An 18,042-nucleotide genomic window follows, 5' to 3' on the forward strand; every position below is an offset into this window, starting at 1 on the left:
GAAGTAACATTTTTTCCCCCCTTTCCATTTGCATATGCAAATTAGGGGTTGGATTCGGTTCGGTATTCGGCCAAATCTTTCACAAAGGATTCGGGGGTTCGGCCGAATCCAAAATAGTAGATTCGGTGCATCCCTAATTATAACTTATTCACCTGTAGATCCTTCCAGAAGATGCAAGTGCATTCTTTGAGGTGACAAGAAACGACTTCATCAGATCATTTAAAAACAGGGTTGGATACCTTTTCAGGAAGTGCAAGATTACTGAAGAAAACTCTAGATATAAAGTTGATCAGTGGACAGGTCTGATTGCCCTTTTAGGGTCAGGTAGTAATTTTTTGCCCCATAAAGCAAACTGGAGAACGTTTAAGACATATTTTTTCTTTTGCATTCCTCTGGTCTGGTTAGGTAAGTTTCACGTGGACATGAAAAGATTTTTCTTTTTTTTTTTTTTTAAATCTCATCTACTATGTAATTATGTATATAACTATGATTGAACACTTGATTGCAGTATAATTTTTTTTTTCTTAAAAAAATATATACTTAAATCTGAGAATATTAGATCTCTCTGAAGATAATAAGCTCTTCAATGAAAAACCAGAAAATGTGAGTGCAATGCCTTCATTATCTGCCTAACTTGAGTTTGAAGTGAAATACTATATGATATTTTAAATCTACATGAATTACAGTATCTTACTCTGCTGACTTCCAGAAGTGCCCAGGATGGGAAAGGCGTCTATTCCGCTTTGGCAGTTTCTCCAGCATCTCCATTAGTTTAATGAAAGTTGGCCTTTCTTCTTGTTCAAACGCCCAGCAGAACATCAGAATGTCCTAGAAAACACACATTAACCCAGAGAGATGTGTTTTTGTTATTTATTTATTTATTAACCTGAAATCTTTATTGAATGATTAATAAAAGTTTTTGCAAGATCTAGTTGTTGGTGACATTAAAAAACCCTAAAATTTGCCGACCCATCAATATAGATATAGCACCATCCTAATTCCAATATTTGGAACATCTGCCATAGGAATTATCTTGTATTATACGCCTCTTAGAGTTCTTGATATGTTTATTTTGGAATTTAGCAAATGCAGAGGTTTAAAGGTTGCCTTTTGGGAATGGTATCCTGGCTCTGTATTATCAGCCTTGTTACACTCTTCAAATGCTGCTATCAGGTATGCAAAGAAGCCCACGCAGCATTATAAATTGGTGCCATTCTTGTAAGATGGAGCCACTAACAGACACTGGCAATAACTGCCCTTTGGGTTATTTGGGGAAGGCATATTGTAACATGGTAACATGAAGACCATACATTACAAACAGGATATAATCTCACCGAGATCTCCTTTCCCATTCCAATCTGGGCCAGATTTGGCTTCATCCCTGATCCCACTTGCCATATAATTGCTTCAGCTGGCTGGCTTTTGAAAGGCCACTCTCTTGCATGCAGCTCATACCAAATTGTCCTGTAAGGTTTAGGTTTAGGAGCATGTCATTATTTAGGAAGATAACAAAACAACATACATTTTTTATATATCAAAAGTATGTAAGCAATAATGAAATGTATTGAAAAACTGCATATCTGTGCTATTATTCCTTTTCCTATCATTTTAAAAAATAGATGCAATACAATATTTGAAACATGCTTTTTCCTGAAAATAAAAAGTAATGTGCATATTATACAAAGGTTTTTAACTAAGATATTTTACAATCTTCTTCCCATGGGTATATGTCAGCAAAATTATGCATGGTGGCTGACCTAGTTCCTTAAAAAAATCTTATTATTTAAAAAAAAAAGTAAGTAAGTCCTTACTTAAAGGAGAAGGAAAGTCAGAATTTCATGGGGCTGCCTTACTTACCTGATACCCTGGGCTAGTGTTCCTAGCCCCTTCCTGGGGTTCTTCTCAGGATCATGAAGCGGTCCTCTTGTTTTGCTTCTTCTTCTTTCTTCAAAATCCTGGGGCCGACGCATGTGCAGTAGAGTAAAAGGTCAGAATTTTTGTTAAAGTTCAACTTTTCACTCTACTGTGCATGTGCAACCGCGTGAAAAGCCTAACTTTTGGCATCTCCTCAGTAATTGGTGACTTTTCTTCTCCTTTAATATCACTTTATCTTTCTAGGAAAGAAGTGAAATTAGCTAGTCTAGATAGCCCTGTCAATTAAATGCATTCTAAGATCCTTCTTCAGAAGTAAAGTGTTATAGCCATAGAGAAAGAACCTTTACACAAAGGGCCAGATTCAATTTAGTGAGAAAAATGTTTATCACGTGAAAACTCATGGGCGAGATTCAATTTGAGATGCAATTCAATTTATAAAAACTTATTTCATGGCTTGTCACTTGAAAACTCTATAGAAATCTATGGGAGAGAACTGGAACTGAATTAGGAGAAAAGTTTTTTCTCCTCAAATTCAATCTTGCCCGTGACTTTTAATGGGGTAAACCATGGGATAACTTTTTCTCACTGAATTGATCTGGCCCAAAGTCAGTGGGATTGAATTTGCTCTGACATCTGCAGATACCTGAAAGTCATTTTGACCATGAGAGTAGAACTGGAAAATCAGTTCTTAGACCTTAAGAAGCCTCCAGAGGCTAAAGAGTAGTTAAGAACTCCAAGACCAAGCTTTGTAAAAAAAAAAAAAAACACTAAACTGTGATTCAAGGTCATATGGCCTGTGATGTTCTCAGTAGACTGCACCTGATAACTCAAGATTCTATTCCCCTAGTCACTGAAGTGACAATGTTCAACAGACAGCTTTTACCTGCATTTTATGCTCTCTATCAGCATGATAATTAACTGAAGAATCAAACCATTGTGGAAGCATTTACTTTAAGTATACTGCACATACCTCAATTATACAAGTCTTTGTATGGTGCCTTTTCATAACTTTCTGTTGTTAGCGTTACCGAGATAAGGTTGATGTTTGCTTTCTGGCTCACATCTTTTTTTTCTCTTTGTGTATTTATTTATTTTATGTAGGTACTTTTTGTCATGGTTGGCACCCTAAATTCAGAAACAATACTAAGCACCCTGTTCTCGGCTCTTGCTTCCGCCTTTAACAGCCACCTTTCACCTTGGGAGGAGCCCTCGGGCTAATCAGATGCCGCCAGGTCTTATTAAGAGAGGTGCCAAGTGAGGGGTTCTGAACGAGCAAAAGGTCACGATCGTAGTGCAAAGTTTTTTTGGCAGAAGGTCACTGTACAAGGCGTAGACTCAAGCATACTCAGATCAGGCCAGGTCGGTGCAGGCAGAGTACAAGTGGAGTCAGGCAGGCACGGGTCAAACCAGGAGATCAATCAAGAAGAGTCAAGACAGGCACGGGTCGGATTAAAGAGAGTAGAATAGTCGGTTTACCAGGCAAGGGGTCAGAATCACAGAAGACAGCAGAATCAAGTCAGGCAGGGGTCAAAACACGAATCAGATCACAAAACAGGATACAGATTAGCTCCCAGGAACTCACAATGAGGAAACCTATAACGGGCAAAGAACACAGCACTGAAGCTCCTTTAAATCCGGTTTTAATTTGGCGCCATGCGCACTGAAGTCATTCACCAGCGTCACTGCACCTTTAAGAAGGGACGTGCAAGCACAGAGGGGCCATCGGAAGGCTTGATTATTTCAGTAGTAGGATATGGACCAATAAACCTGGGTCCCAACTTGAGTGAAGGAACCTTAAGTCTGATATTTTTTGTGGATAACAAAACCGGGTCTCCTACCTGGTACTTGGGTGCCTCCCTGCGAGACCTATCAGCTGCCTTTTTTTGAGTGGCTGTAGCTGCAGAAAGGGAATCATGCACCCCAGACCAGATTTTGGCAAACTGTTTCACAGAAGAATTGACAGCTGGTACAGGGGATGTAAACCATTAACAATAAAAAAACGGAGATTGACCAGTAGAAGCATGAGTAGCATTATTGTAAGCAAATTCTGCCCAAGGTAATAGTTCAGCCCAAGAATATTGGTTGTCGGATACATAACACCTTAAAAATTGTTCAAGGGACTGATTAACCCTTTCAGTTTGACCATTGGTTTGAGGGTGATATGCAGTAGAGAAAGAAAAATCAATCCCAACCAAAGAGCAGAATGCTTGCCAAAATATTAACCGGAAAACCATGTAATTTGAAAATATTAGAAATTAATAATTCAGCCAACATTTTAGCAGAGGTAGGTGTGGGAGGGAATTGAAATGACTCATTTTGCTGAACCTATCCACCACCACCCAAATCACAGTTTTCCCATGAGATGAAGGGAGGTCAAAAATAAAATCCATAGACAGGTGGGACCAGGGTCTGTCAGGAATAGGTAATGGCCTTAGCAATCCCTGTGACAGGTTCCTAGAAGACTTTGATCTCTGACAAACAGGGCAAGAATTAACAAAATTGTTGACATCTTGTTTAAATGAAAGCCACCAAACATCACAAGACAATAAAGACACAATTTTAGAGATACCAGGGTGTCCCACCATTTTTGAATTATGAGCCTCACCCAGAACCTGTTCCCTTAAGCCCTCAGGTACAAATAACCTCCCGGAGGGGGTATCTACACTGGCAGAAGATTGAACTGAAGACAATAGTGTGGCAAGGTCTGATCCCAGAGCTGCCACAATCAACTCACCCGGAATGATGGGAACACACTCACTAGGTTCAGACAGGTTAGACTCAAAACTCCTAGAGAGTGCATCGGCCTTAGTGTTTTTGGAACCAGGCCTGTAAGTGAGAGAGAAATTAAACCGGGTAAAAAATAAAGCCCATCTAGCCTACCTAGGATTCAACCGTTTGGCAGACTCGATGTATAAGATTCTTGTGGTCAGTAAAGACCATAATAGTATGTTTAGCCCCCTCCAACAAGTGTCGCCATTCCTCAAAGGCCCATTTGATAGCCAACAATTCTCTAATTCCAATGTCATAATTGGCTTCGGCAGGTGAAAATTCCCTAGAGAAGAATGCACATGGATGCACCTTGTTGGTTATCCTTTGAGAAAGGACCACCCCTGCCCCAACCTCTGAGGCATCAACCTCTACAATAAAAGGAAGAGTGGTATCAGGGTGACGGAGAATGTGGGCAGACACAAATTCTTTTTTAAGAAATTCAAAAGCTTGAATAGCCTCTGGAGGCGGCATACTTGGATCTGGACCCTTTTTGGTTAGATCCATGATTGGAGACACCACCAAAGAAAAGTTTTTAATGAATTGACGATAATAATTAGCAAAGACTAAGAATCTTTGAGTTGCACGTAAAGAAAGAGGCTGAGCCCAATCCAGTACGCCTTAACCTTCCCAGGATCCATTTCAAGACCCTTACCGGAGATATTGAACCCCAAAAATTGGACAGAAGAAACCTCAAAGGTGCATTTCTCAAGCTTCGCAAATAAATTATTCTTTCTTAACCTGAGCAACACCTCCCGAACATGTTTTTGATGGTCACTCAAGTTAGAGGAAAAAATTAGAATGTTGTCAAGATATACCACTACGAATAACCCCAGCAGGTCCCGGAAGATGTCATTGACAAATTCCTGGAACACTGTGGGGGCATTGCAAAGGCCAAATGGCATCCCTAAATATTCGTAGTGGCCTCCCTGGTGTTAAAGGCCATTTTCCACTCATCCCCTTCCCTGATACGGAAAAGGTTATATGCACCTCTAAGGTCAAGTTTGGAAAAAATAGAAGCATTCCTGACCTGATCAAATAGTTCAGAAATCAGCCAAAGGGGATAACGGTTTTTGATGGTAATTTTATTAAGACCTCTATAGTCGATACCTGGGCGAAGACCTCCATCCTTCTTGCCCACAAAAAAGAACCCAGCACCAGCAGGAGAACTAGAAGGCCTAATGAAAACTCTTTCGAGGTTTTCTTTGATGTACTCTTTCATTGCTTGGGCTTCAGGCAAAGAAAGAGGATATGTTCTCCCTCTAGGGGGAGTAGACCCAGGAATGAGGTCAATTGGGCAGTCAATATGTGGGTTATGTTCCTGTAACCAAGGTAAACCTAAAATGAGAGGAGAAGAAGAACCTTCGATAACAAAGAAAGATAACTCCTCAGAGTGCAGGTTGTTAGTGCACATGGACAAGGCCACAGTTTTCCTGGCCCCAAAGGGCTTTTGTCAACGGCTAAGATTCTCATGGGAGGAATTAAAGGAGTTAGAGGAATATTAGACCTTACTGCGAAGGCAGCATCCACAAAATTCCCCGCCGCCCCAGAATCCATAAAATTGGAAACCTTAACTGAGCCCATAGGCCAGGGTAAATTAACAGGTACCATGATCCTAGAGGTAAATTGGGGAGAGAAAACTTCTAGACCCAAATGGAGCTCCCCTTCTCCATTTAGGCTTTGAAGTTTCTCGGCCTCTTAGGACACTGGTTAAGAAAATTACCCTTTTCCCCACAGTAAATACACAGACCCTGAGGCTGCCTGCGAGCCTGTTCCTCAGGAATTAAATGAGTTATGCCCAATTGCATGGGTTCCGCCTGAGGTAGAGGTACAGAGGGGTTAGATGGCTTAACATTAGCAAACCCAGTAGGAAAGGAAGTACCCTTCTCCCCCTTCTCTCCCTCTGTCTTCTATCTACTTGGATGGCAAGAGACATTAGATCATCCAAATTAGTAGATAGAGGGTAAGCTGTCCTTGACAGTATCAGAGAGCCCTATCCGGAATTGGCTACGAAGAGCCAGTTTCTACAGCCCACCGGCGGAACTCAATACACCTCTGCATCCCGTTTTCCCTGACGTAATTTATGAATAGCGGTATCGGCAGATGATGCACGATCCAGGTCATCGTAAAGTATCACCATGGTGTTAAAGAAGGTTTCAAGGGAAAAATTGGCAGGATCAGAGGAGGATAATCTTGGCGCCCAAATTTGAGGGTCACCCTGTTATAGGGTCATTACAAACCTCACTTTCTCCTCCACAGTAGTAAAGGACTGAGGGGAAAAACTCAGGTATAGTTTGCATGCCTCCTGAAAGACAAAAAATTTGGTTCTATCCCCACTAAATTTTTCAGGGAAAGAAATTTTGGTTCTTGGGGTTTATGAATATTACCCATCACGGCATGAGAACCCACTTGGACGGCAACAGGAGGAGAAACTACTGGACTTGGCATCTGTTGCATAGTGTCCAGTCTGTGAATCAGGTTATGAAAGCCTTGCATCAGATAATCTTCCTTTCGCTCTTGGTCCTCCATGCGGTATAGCAGAGTAGTGAGGAGCACTTCAGTGGTAGAAGGAACAGCAGCAGCGTGACCTTCATCTTCCATTGGCCCGTTATAATGTCATGGTCGGCACCCTAAATTCAGAACCAATGTTAAGCATCCTGTTCTCGGCTCTTGCTCCCTCCTTGAACAGCCGCCTTTCACCTCGGGAGGAGCCCTCGTCTTATTAAGAGAGGTGCCAAGTGAGGGGTTCTGAACGAGCAAAGGGGCACGACGGTAGTGCAAAGTCTTTTGGGCAGAAGGTCACAGTACAAGGCGTAGACAGAAAGTGTAGTCAGATCAGGCCAGGTTGGTGCTGGCAGAGTACAAGCAGAATCAAGCAGGCACGGGTCAAACCTAGGGGATCAATCAAGAAGAGTCTAGACACGGCACGGGTCAGATTACAGAGAGTAGAATAGTCGGTTTACCAGGCAAGAGGTCAGAATCACAGAAGACAGCAGAATCAAGTCAGGCAGGGGACAAAACACGAATCAGATCACAAAACAGGATACAGATTAGCTCCCAGGAACTCATAATGAGGAAACCTATAACGGCACAAAACACAGCACTGAAGCTCCTTTAAATCAGGTATTTGGTGCAATGTGCTCTGACGTCATGCGCCAGCGGCACTGCGCCTTTAAGAAGGGACGTGCGCGCTGCGTGCGCCCATAGGAACTGGCACTGTAGCAGAGGAACGGCGCGGTGGGCGTCCCCGCTAACTCCCACCAGGGTAAGTTATTACACTTTTCTCACTATATACAGATTCAGTATTCAGAATCTCGTAAAATATCTCTAATATGTGAGCCATGCCATGGTTATATTTCAATTTGTGAAGTTATTGCTTCCGTTAATGTTATTATTTAAGGGGGGGGCATTAGTACATTTGTTTTTGTTGTAAATGTACCATACACTTATACGTAAAACATATCAGATATAAAGAGGAAGATCTCTACGGGAGATGGTTGACTAACGTATTCAATGTTGCTGAGAGTTCTAGGTAAAGAATATTTGTTAGGAAAATGATTGAGATATACCTAGAAAGTGGTCACAGCCTGCTCACCAAATTCATAATATTGATTTTTTTTCCTTAATTCTGTAAGAATTAATATCAGCAAAATGTTCAAGGTTAGGTTTTCATTGCCATTACCTACCCCAGTGCAAATACATCAGAGTGCTTTGAGAATGGAAGCTTATCTTCCTCGGTGTCAGGAGACAACTGGCAAATGATTTCTGGAGCCAGGTGGCACAGCCAACCATTATGGATTCGGAGTTTGTCCTCCCGCCTTGAGATAAAGAAACATAGAAGGAGTACATTTTTCTGTTGAATATAAACATGAATGTGGACCCACAAGTTAAAATCATCACACTACAGTATATATGACTATGCTAGACAAGTGGGGTTTTAGCCTATTTGTTCATATTCAACTGAATTTGACATTACTGCCACATAGATCATAATTCAAGTATACAGCAATTCCCAGTACTACAGGTTTGTGGTATGAGCACAGGAAAATGAAGTTTGTTCAGTTACTATGGAATGTCTTTTAAAATCTATTTGTCATGTACAAATTGAGCCGACTTTATATGCGAAAACCTCCTGCCATATCATATGGCTCAATGTTTAAATGCAAAAACGTTTGATGATCTAAATACACAATGCAAAAGGGCACAAAGTTGAAATTTTGCAAAAGGGCCTAAATCAGTGATCCGATATGTGGGTGATGGCCCCCAAGAGGGGGGCAAAACCATGGCTGGGGGAGTCCAGACTAAAGGCCAATAAAGGTAACAAAAGTGGAGATTCTTTGTTATTTGCCTCCCATAGATATATCTGGAAGCCCAGTCTGAAGGCCATTTAGGGTAAGATATGTGATCTAAATGCTTAGAGATCATGTAAGAACTAAATAATTTATTTTAATTATGTTTTTAAATGTCAAATATGATTATCTTCCTATTTTTTTCTAAAGGCAGGAACACTCCGCACCCCTTTCTCCCTTTTCTTTCTCTCTCTCTTCCTATTATTTCTATTCTTTTATGGTTTATTGAAAGCTTATGTTAGATTTCTAATTTGTCACCGATGCTGTTAAAACTAAAGCTTATTAAAATATACATTTCAAAAAAATGCATGTCAAGTAATTGATTGACAAATACATATACATGAATATTGACTTATGCTCTGAAAAATACATTTTTAAGTTGCCAGTGGAAATTTGTTGATGATACAAGGGTTATCAATGTGTAATTCATTACTAATCGATAACTGATACATTGTTGAACAATAGGGGAATAAGTAGTTCCAACAGCTGTTCTTCACTGTGTCTCTTCAAAAACCTCACAAATCAACTCTGTCACTGCACAATGGAATATGCATGCAGAGGCTTGAGAAAGCACAGTAGCGACACATCTGATCTGTTATGTGCTATCCAGAATGTATACACCAAAAACATTTAAAAAGTAAACAGATAGATCACTTCAAAGCAGCCTTGGCATTCCTTCTGTTTCTCCTGGCTATTTTCAATCATGAATCTGATTCCCGCAAGCCTTCAAAGCTTTTTTCTTTGTATAGAGGCTGAGCTTATTCGTTTTCTTCCTCCTTTCCATCTCCTGTATGTTGCTTAGAACATGTTATTTTTATCATATGAAAACATTCTGGTCTTATCCTTTGTTTCTTCTCCAATTAACGTTTCCTATCCTACATATGTGATGCCATCTTCCCCATGTCATTTAGGGGAAGATTTATGAAAATCCAAATTAGATTTTTTTTACCACAATTACATTTTTTGTGACAAAAATATCAAATTCGAACTTCCAAAAATGTTGATTTTTCAGGAATTATTAAGTCCATAGAACTTGAAAACTCGAAAAAGTTGCTATGTAAAAGCTGGTGAGTTTTTGTAGAAGTCATTGGGAGTTGTATTTTCAAAATTCAATCTATTTTTTAATTTAAGTTTTCAAGATCACTTTCAAAATAAAAAAAACTCTAAGATATGATCATTCTTTTTTATGAATTTACACATTTTTATAAATTACACATGCACTGTGTGTTATCAATTCTTCATAACCCTCCAGTTGCCTCTCTATAAAAACTGTCGTGGTTTTATAGTGGCTGGGGAACTAGGGTTGCCACCTGTCTGGTTTTGACCCGGACAGCCCAGTATTTTGAAGGGCTGCCCGGGTCAAAACTTCCTGCCCGGTTTTCCAAATAAGGAAAACCGGGCAGGATTCCCTTGATTGACACGGCGATTGACAAAGCGACGATCGTCGCATCACAGCCCCACCCCTTGATGACACTGACACGCCCATCAACATCACAGCCCTGCCCCCTAACATTACGGTGCCCCCTTGACCGTCTCAGTCCAAATCTGCAATCTTAAACCTGCTGAAGTCACGTAGAAGTCAAGCCTGGGTTTTGTCTGATAATAATTTGGAGTTTTCCCGAGATAACCCAAAAAATCAAGTGATTTGGGTGTCAAATCCGAAAAAAATCCCACCACTTAGGTTTTTGCTTGATTTTATCTAGTTTTTTCCTGACCTGACTTTTTTAAGTTATTTTATTGATAAATAAGATAAAATTGTAGATGGGAGTTTGGTCAAGCTTATTGTAATAAAATATTAGATAAATTTGTGTTTTAGTAAATAACCCCTTTAATGATCAGTGAGTTTTTTCGCCAGGCATGGATTTGCACTGAAATTCTTTGTCTCGCCTTCACTTAAAAAAATTTCTCAAAGAAAAACAGATTCACACATAGTAATAATGTAATTTAAGTTACATATAAGATTGTTGACATTCTATCTGCAGTTGGTGGTTGTCTCTGTTAAAAGACCAATAACACCGAGACTTGATTATACAATATATAGACTCAAAAAGGCTATTATGAATACAAGTATAAGGCAATAAAATGGATGCAAAATTGGACTCTATTTTCAAAAGGTACTTTGCTCCTTTACAGATCCCTTTCAAACCACATTCTAATACTATTAAAGTCATATGTCAGAAGAGACACCATTAGCACAATTTCAATATATTTATAGTGTAACTCATTTACATCCACACTGGTAAATCATGTCAAAGTTACTTTGCATGTAATTTAGCGGGACCCTGCAATGATGCTGGAAATTTGGAATAAAAACCCTGCATTGTTGTTAAAAGACAAGGCCATTTGCTTCTGTTTTAGTACCTTGCATTTGCATCAGTATATGAACCCTTAAGATTATTCATTTCTGCTCATTATTTGCAAAGAAATGTTGTTTATCCTAACTACATCTATAAAGCCATGAATCCCAGCCAAGGAAGCCCTTTTTATCACCACTTCATTGTCAGTTGCATATTTGTTATGTTTACTTCTCTAATTGGCTTCTGGACAGTCTGTCCCTATAAAATTTGCTGTAATTGTCAATGAGTTGGTTCCATTCCTGAAGAGGGGGGGAAAATACACAAAAATGCATTTTTTATCTGGAAAATGCTCTAATTATGCAGTTGAATGGAAGTGTTAGTGAGAAATATAAGTAACAAGCTTGGGTGCCTCTTGGAAAGATGCAAGACAGAAAGCATGTGTAAGAAAACCTTACCCTGGTGGTCCAGTGGTTCCGTTGGCATGCGGGGGAGCCCGCCACATGCGTCTGTTCCCTTGCTGTGCCGGCTTCCCTATGGCGTGCACCGCGCGCACTTCTGGGTTTTATGCGCCGGCGTGATGATGTCATTGCGCAAGGGCGCAAGATTCAAAGTATTTAAAGGGGCCTTGTAGTAAAAAACACTGCCCATTGTTAGGTTCAATTTAGCTTGTTCCTGGGTGCTTTCCTATTTGAATCCTGATTGATCATCTGTGTTTGATCCTTGCCTGCCTTCTTGACTTCTCTGATCTCTCCAATCCTGACCCTTGCCTGGTTAACTCCGAACTCTCCAATCCGACCTTTGCCTGTCTACCGACTATTCTACTCTCTCTAATAATGATTCCGGCCTGTGTGACTATTCTAATCTGCTTGGGCTGGCCCGGCCTGCCTGTTCCTGTTGATGTTCTTCCTTCCAGTATCCTGGTGAGACAATCCGGGCCCTTAGCTCATCCAGAACCGTTAGCTTAGCTCCTCTCTCAAATAAGACCTTGTTGTTTATCACAACTGGCTCCTCCCGAGGTGAAAGGTGGCGGTTAGATGCAGAAGTGAGAGCCGTGACCAGGGAGCTTAACTTGGGTTCTGGATATAGGGTGCCAAACGTGACAGCATGACTATTGAGGGATTTATGTACTTAAAAACAGCTAGGATGAATGAATTGAAAAGGCAAAAGCAGCAGATATTAGTAAAATGATGAAGTTTTAGAATAGTTCTTGATTAAGGCCAAACTCTATTTCCTCAGAAAAAAACAAATGTAAAGCACTGATTCTTACTAATGACTTTCTACTCAATATTCATTGTGCAGTTATACCTTAGGGTAATAATGTTTCACTCTGGAAATTTTTGAGATAACAGTGCATGTTAACATATAGAGGAGAAGAGGAATTTGGAATTGGACTAGCTCAATATCACCCTAACGACATGGGTTTAGTTGACATCTCTGGTTATGTTTCCATGTATGTATATTAAATACATAGAAATTGGGCATCCATCATGAGGGCGAAAAATTGCTCAAAATAGCACAATGGAGCCCCAAATATTACATTTGTAGAGGGCCCAGACAGAAACACGTGGGATTTCTCTTGCATACAATAAATAAAAATGTAAACATGCCTATAGATTTATTTCAGGAGATCAGATGTGTATTGCCAGTGCCAGCTTGCCATCCACTCTCTACAGGTAACTAAAGAACGCTTTCTGAAGTATGAAGTAAGCAAAGAAAAAGTACGGTACTTCAGACAGGCTATAAACTTAATATGCTATTGAGTGGGGGATGCTTTGGTCTGTGCCTTTTATGTAGATCATTTAATTGTACCACATCTTGTAATTAAAACACAGCAAAAATATGATGTGGAGCAATTTATTTTTCTTATGATCTGTCAGATGAGCTGCATAGTCAGGAAATGAGGACACCTGGTGCAGGGTGCTGTAAGGATGCTCATTGCCTCGCTGCAGTTTGAAAGGCTTGAGATGCATTAAACATTAGTTTGAACAGCAACAAAAAACATCTAATTACATGCTTCAAGGTTATCGTTAAACACCCGGCTTTATTGTTTCATGGTCTGAGGGCAGAGGAGGCTGGAGAGTTTGGCATCTTTCTTAAAAACATCTGCAGCAAATAGCTGTTATCCATCCATAATCATTGTGTATGGCAAGGCACAGCAGGGGAATCTGCTCAGTTTCCATTTTAAAATTACATGGATGTGCTTTTTTAATCTAATATTTGTAATGATACAAATCACCTAAATGCTGATTTGTTGCTGATGGAATGTTACCCCTGGGGTAAAATGACCCAGTAGCTTTGGATTGCTTTATTACCCTGGTTAATGCATTTAAATTCTTCTCACACATTGTAAATGTTTGAATATTGGCACAGTATCATCAAATATCAAAGACAACAGGACTTTTCAATAATATTTCAAGTACAGGTATGGGACCTGTTTTACAGGACCTGAGGTTTTCCTGATAATGGATCTTCCTGTAATTTGGATCTTCATACTTTAAAGGAGAAGGAAAGCTACCAAAGCCGTTTATTGCCAATAGATTAGTCACAATAGTGCAAGCTATAACACTATTTATTCTGTAGAATGCTTTACCATACCTGAGTAAACATCTCTAGACATTGTCTCTGTTTGTTTAGGATAGCAGCTGCCATATTGGCTTGGTGTGACATCACTTCCTGCCTGAGTTTCTCCCTGCTCACTCATAGCTCTGGGCTCAGATTACAGCAGTGAGGGGAGGAGGGCGGTGGAGAGGAGCAAACTGAGCATGCTCAAGCCCTAGCCCTGGAGGTTCAAGCTGAAAACAGGAAGTCTGATACAGAAGCCCATGTGTACACAATAGAAGGAAAGAAATGCTGTGTTTCTTTTGACAGAGGACTCAGAGCAGCATTACTTTTATGGTTTACTGGTGTATTTATGTAGACCTTTCAGATAAAGCTTACTTACTTTTAACCTTTCCTTCTCCTTTAAGGGGCACGTTTTATAAAACTCGAATTAATCACATTTTTTTAATAAAAACAAATCCGACCAAACTCCCTTCCCCGGTTTTTAACTAATTTATCAATAATATTTCCCCAAAAAATCGGAGCAACAAAATCAAGCATCAATTCGAATCATCCCATTGACGCTCCAGAAACTAGATTTTATCGCGTTTTCCATGCGAAAACTCAACTTTTTCGGATTATTGGCTGAAACCCAGAAATTTTCGTATTATCCAGCGCAGATCATGATGCCAACAACTTCAGGGGCATATTTTCAGATTCTAATTTTTAGCAGCTTTGGGGTATGATAAATCTCTACAAATTTGAGGTATATAATTCCACAAAAAAATTTGAGTTTTCCCCCTAAAAACCTCGACCAGAAAAAAATCAAGGATTAATAAATGGGCCCCTAAGTCTACTAAAAACAATGTAAATATTAAATAAACCCAATAGGCTTGTTTTGCCTCCAATAAGGATTCATTATATTTTAGTTTGAAAATCATTTTTTAAAAATGTGGCTTATTTGGAGAAAATGGAGTCTATGGGAGACAGCCTTCACATGATTCAGAGCTTTCTGGATAATGAATTTCTGGATAACAGATCCCATATATGTAGTATCCTCAATACATTTCTTCTACAACACACAGAAAGACTATATGCTTGCTTTAGCAATGTAGCATTTTAATGATGTTTGGGGGTGTGCTTGTTTTTACCAATACATATCCACAACTCATTTTATTTCTATAATGTTTTTTTGCCCCACCCTTCCAGGCTGATTAAAGCCTTGTCATAATAACCAGTTTATATCAATTCATATCCATAAGCCACTTAAAGGCAATACAACAGGACTGTATCATTAATAGCATATATGGTTGCCCCTCCATAATAGATTAAAAACTATAAAATTCCTTGGTGAAGGGAACAAGGTCATAACTTATCAGAGCTCTTTACTTTCATCTCTGTTCATTCAAATATACCCCTGTGTAGTCACAGTATTCTGCTTCCTACATGCTGTACTGCATAATGATCCTCTTTATAACCCACTGAAATAATCCAAAAGACTTCACATATTTGGCAGAACAGAATTTTTAGATTTTTTTTTATTTTATTTTTTTATTTTCAAAAAGCTTTATTGTAAATTTCCAGCAAAACAGAGCCTTAAATGCATTAACAATTCTGTTTAACAAAGATCAGTTACAGTTGAGCAAACATCTTCAGTGTTTCGTACAGGTTCGTCTGTTACTAGTGTTTGCCAACTAACAAACTTATATTTACAGGTTAACCATATTTCACATCATAGCAGCCAAGATTTATTATGCACCTTTATAGAAAAGGTCATGTAGTATAGGAATCACAGTAATAGTGTGAATAGGGAAAGGGGTTAGAATAGAAAGGTAAGAGGAGGGTGCAGCGAGGTGTTGGTGGATCCACACCTCGTCATTGTTAAGCTTTGTAGGAGTCAGTTTCTTTGAACAGAAACCATCTTATCTAGATAGCAGAGAATGTTGCAACTTGATCTGGGGGAGAAGATGACATTTCCTTGATTCTGCAGATTTCTGCAATTTTATTAAACCAATCTTTCATATTTGGGACATATGTAGTCTTCCATTGTAGTGGTACTAAAAGCTTTGCTGCATTAAGCAGTTGGGGCTCTAGGCCTGAGTTAAAGACTGCCACGGACTGTGTATTATGGGATAACAATATTTGTGAAGGATCTGCTGGAATAGTATCCCCTAGGATTTGACCAGACATTGAGCATACCTCTTCCCAAAAAGGTCTCAGAAGGTCGCAGCTCCAGAAAATATGGTATTAGGTGCCTGTTTCTCTAGTACAATGCCAGCAAATGCCATTTGAAGTTTTGTATATATGTTGTAATTTAGAAGGCATGTAGTACCATCTCGTGACTATCTTATCGTTTAGTTCTTGTATTTGGCAACATTTGGAGCTTTTGAGTAATTTAGTGAGAATATTTTCAATCTGTACCTCCTCTATCTGAAAATTGAGATCTCGGGAACATCTATTGATAAAGGAGACTGATTCCCATTTGGTCGCCAATTGTAGTAGTTTATAGAGGAGAGTAATTACATGTCCTGGTGGGTCTTGTGCAAGCCAATTCAAATTTTAAGAGGTCGCGGCCTAATGTCTGTGAGCCTCCCAGACTATGAAAGTAGTGGGAGATTTGTGCAACTTTGCGGTGGTCTGTTTGAAGTGTGTCAAGTTTTGCAGTTTTTCATTGGGAAGGAGTGCTTTGTTTTCCATGAAGTGAATAAGTTGGAGGTTCCCATCTATCAGCCAGTCCTGAAAACTGTTGGGTTGTAATCCAGGAGGAAAAGCCGGATTATTGATCAGGGGTAAGAGAGGTGATGGGTATGATGTGAGTGAATATTTTGTGTGGCATTTATCCCATACAGACAAGGTGTTAGAGAGGAGAGGGTGGTCGGGATGCTTCAGTCTTCTATATAATTTGTCTATCCAGGGTACATGCAAGAGGTAGGAGTACGTGAACTGTTGTTCTATTTCTATCCAGATCTTAATATTCACATAGTGGGACCAATCTATTATTCTTAACAGAACTGATGCGTAATAATACGCCCGGCAATCAGGCAGCGCTACCCCTCCTTGTCTTTTAGTTTTAGTCAGTGTTTTATGACTAATTCTTGTTTTTTTCTCTTATAAAATTTTTTATCAAGCTTTGAAGTTGGTTCAATTGTGGGTCTCCTAGCTGTAATGGGAGGGTTTGGAAAATATATAGGATTCGGGGCATTATGTTCATTTTTACCACATTCATCCTCGCCAACCACGATATAGGTTTATCCCTCCAAGCGTTAAGGTCTTTCTTAATTTTCGATATGACCTGTTTCAGGTTAAGTTCAGCCCAATTCGAAACGTCCTTGGTAATCAGGAGGCCTAGGTAAGTAAATGTTCGTGGGGCCCATTTATAGGGGAATCCGGTGGATAGAGCACAAACCGTGGTTTCTGGAATGGAGACATAATGCCATTGACTTAGAGAAATTTATCTTAAAATTACTAATATTACCATATGTGTGTAATACTTGATTGAGTGCTGGGATGGACGTAATGGGGCTGGTGAGGAAAAACAGTAAATCATCCGCATATGCGGCTATTTTATGTTGTGTATTATGCACTGGGATACCTGTTATATGAGGGTGTAATCTCATGTGATTTAACAAGAGTTCTAGGGCAAGTATGAATAAAGTAGGGGATAAGGGGCATCCCTGTCGTGTACCGTTCGAAAGAGTCGGATAGATTTCCATTTATTTTTAACTGGGCCAAGGGGTAGTTATATAGTGACAATACCACATTAACATATTTGGACCTAGCCCCAGGTGCTGCAAACATGAATGTCCAATTGACCAGATCAAACGCCTTTTCTGCATCGGTAGATAATAACATGGTTTCAATTTTGTGTTTTTTGGCCTAAAAATGCAGGTTGACTAGTTTGTTCGTATTGTCTCTGCCTTCTCAACCTGGGATGAATCCCACCTGTTCTGGGTGTATAAGATTAGGGAGAAATCTTTGTATTCTATGAGATAGAATCTTGGCCAGCAGTTTTACCGGTATATCTGTATTTATCAGCGAGATGGGCCGGTAATTACCTGGGTCTATTGTATCTTTGCCCTGTTTCAAAAGTAATGTGATATGTGCTGCTAATGACGAATTATCAAAAGTTTTGCCTGTGCAAATGCTATTAAATGAGCAATGGACGTAACTATGCAAATTCACTGACGCGTGCATTTTTCTGAATGCTACCTTTTACG

At 39.6% G+C, this 18,042-nt stretch overlaps 1 protein-coding gene across 1 annotated transcript in view; it reads right to left on the reverse strand.

The window, feature by feature from the left end:
* Positions 1–690: 690 nt before the first annotated feature.
* The window catches only part of ksr2.L (kinase suppressor of ras 2 L homeolog), a 192,029-nt gene continuing 174,677 nt past the window's right edge, over positions 691–18,042 (reverse strand). The window contains exons 17-19 of the mRNA XM_018263769.2: positions 8,328–8,459; positions 1,335–1,464; positions 691–828 (exon numbers count right to left, since the gene is read on the reverse strand). Coding sequence (XP_018119258.1) covers positions 691–828; positions 1,335–1,464; positions 8,328–8,459 — 400 coding nt within the window. The remainder of the gene's footprint in view (positions 829–1,334; positions 1,465–8,327; positions 8,460–18,042) is intronic.

This window comes from Xenopus laevis, chromosome 1L, assembly GCF_017654675.1.
Source record: "Xenopus laevis strain J_2021 chromosome 1L, Xenopus_laevis_v10.1, whole genome shotgun sequence".
Lineage (NCBI taxonomy): Eukaryota > Metazoa > Chordata > Amphibia > Anura > Pipidae > Xenopus > Xenopus laevis.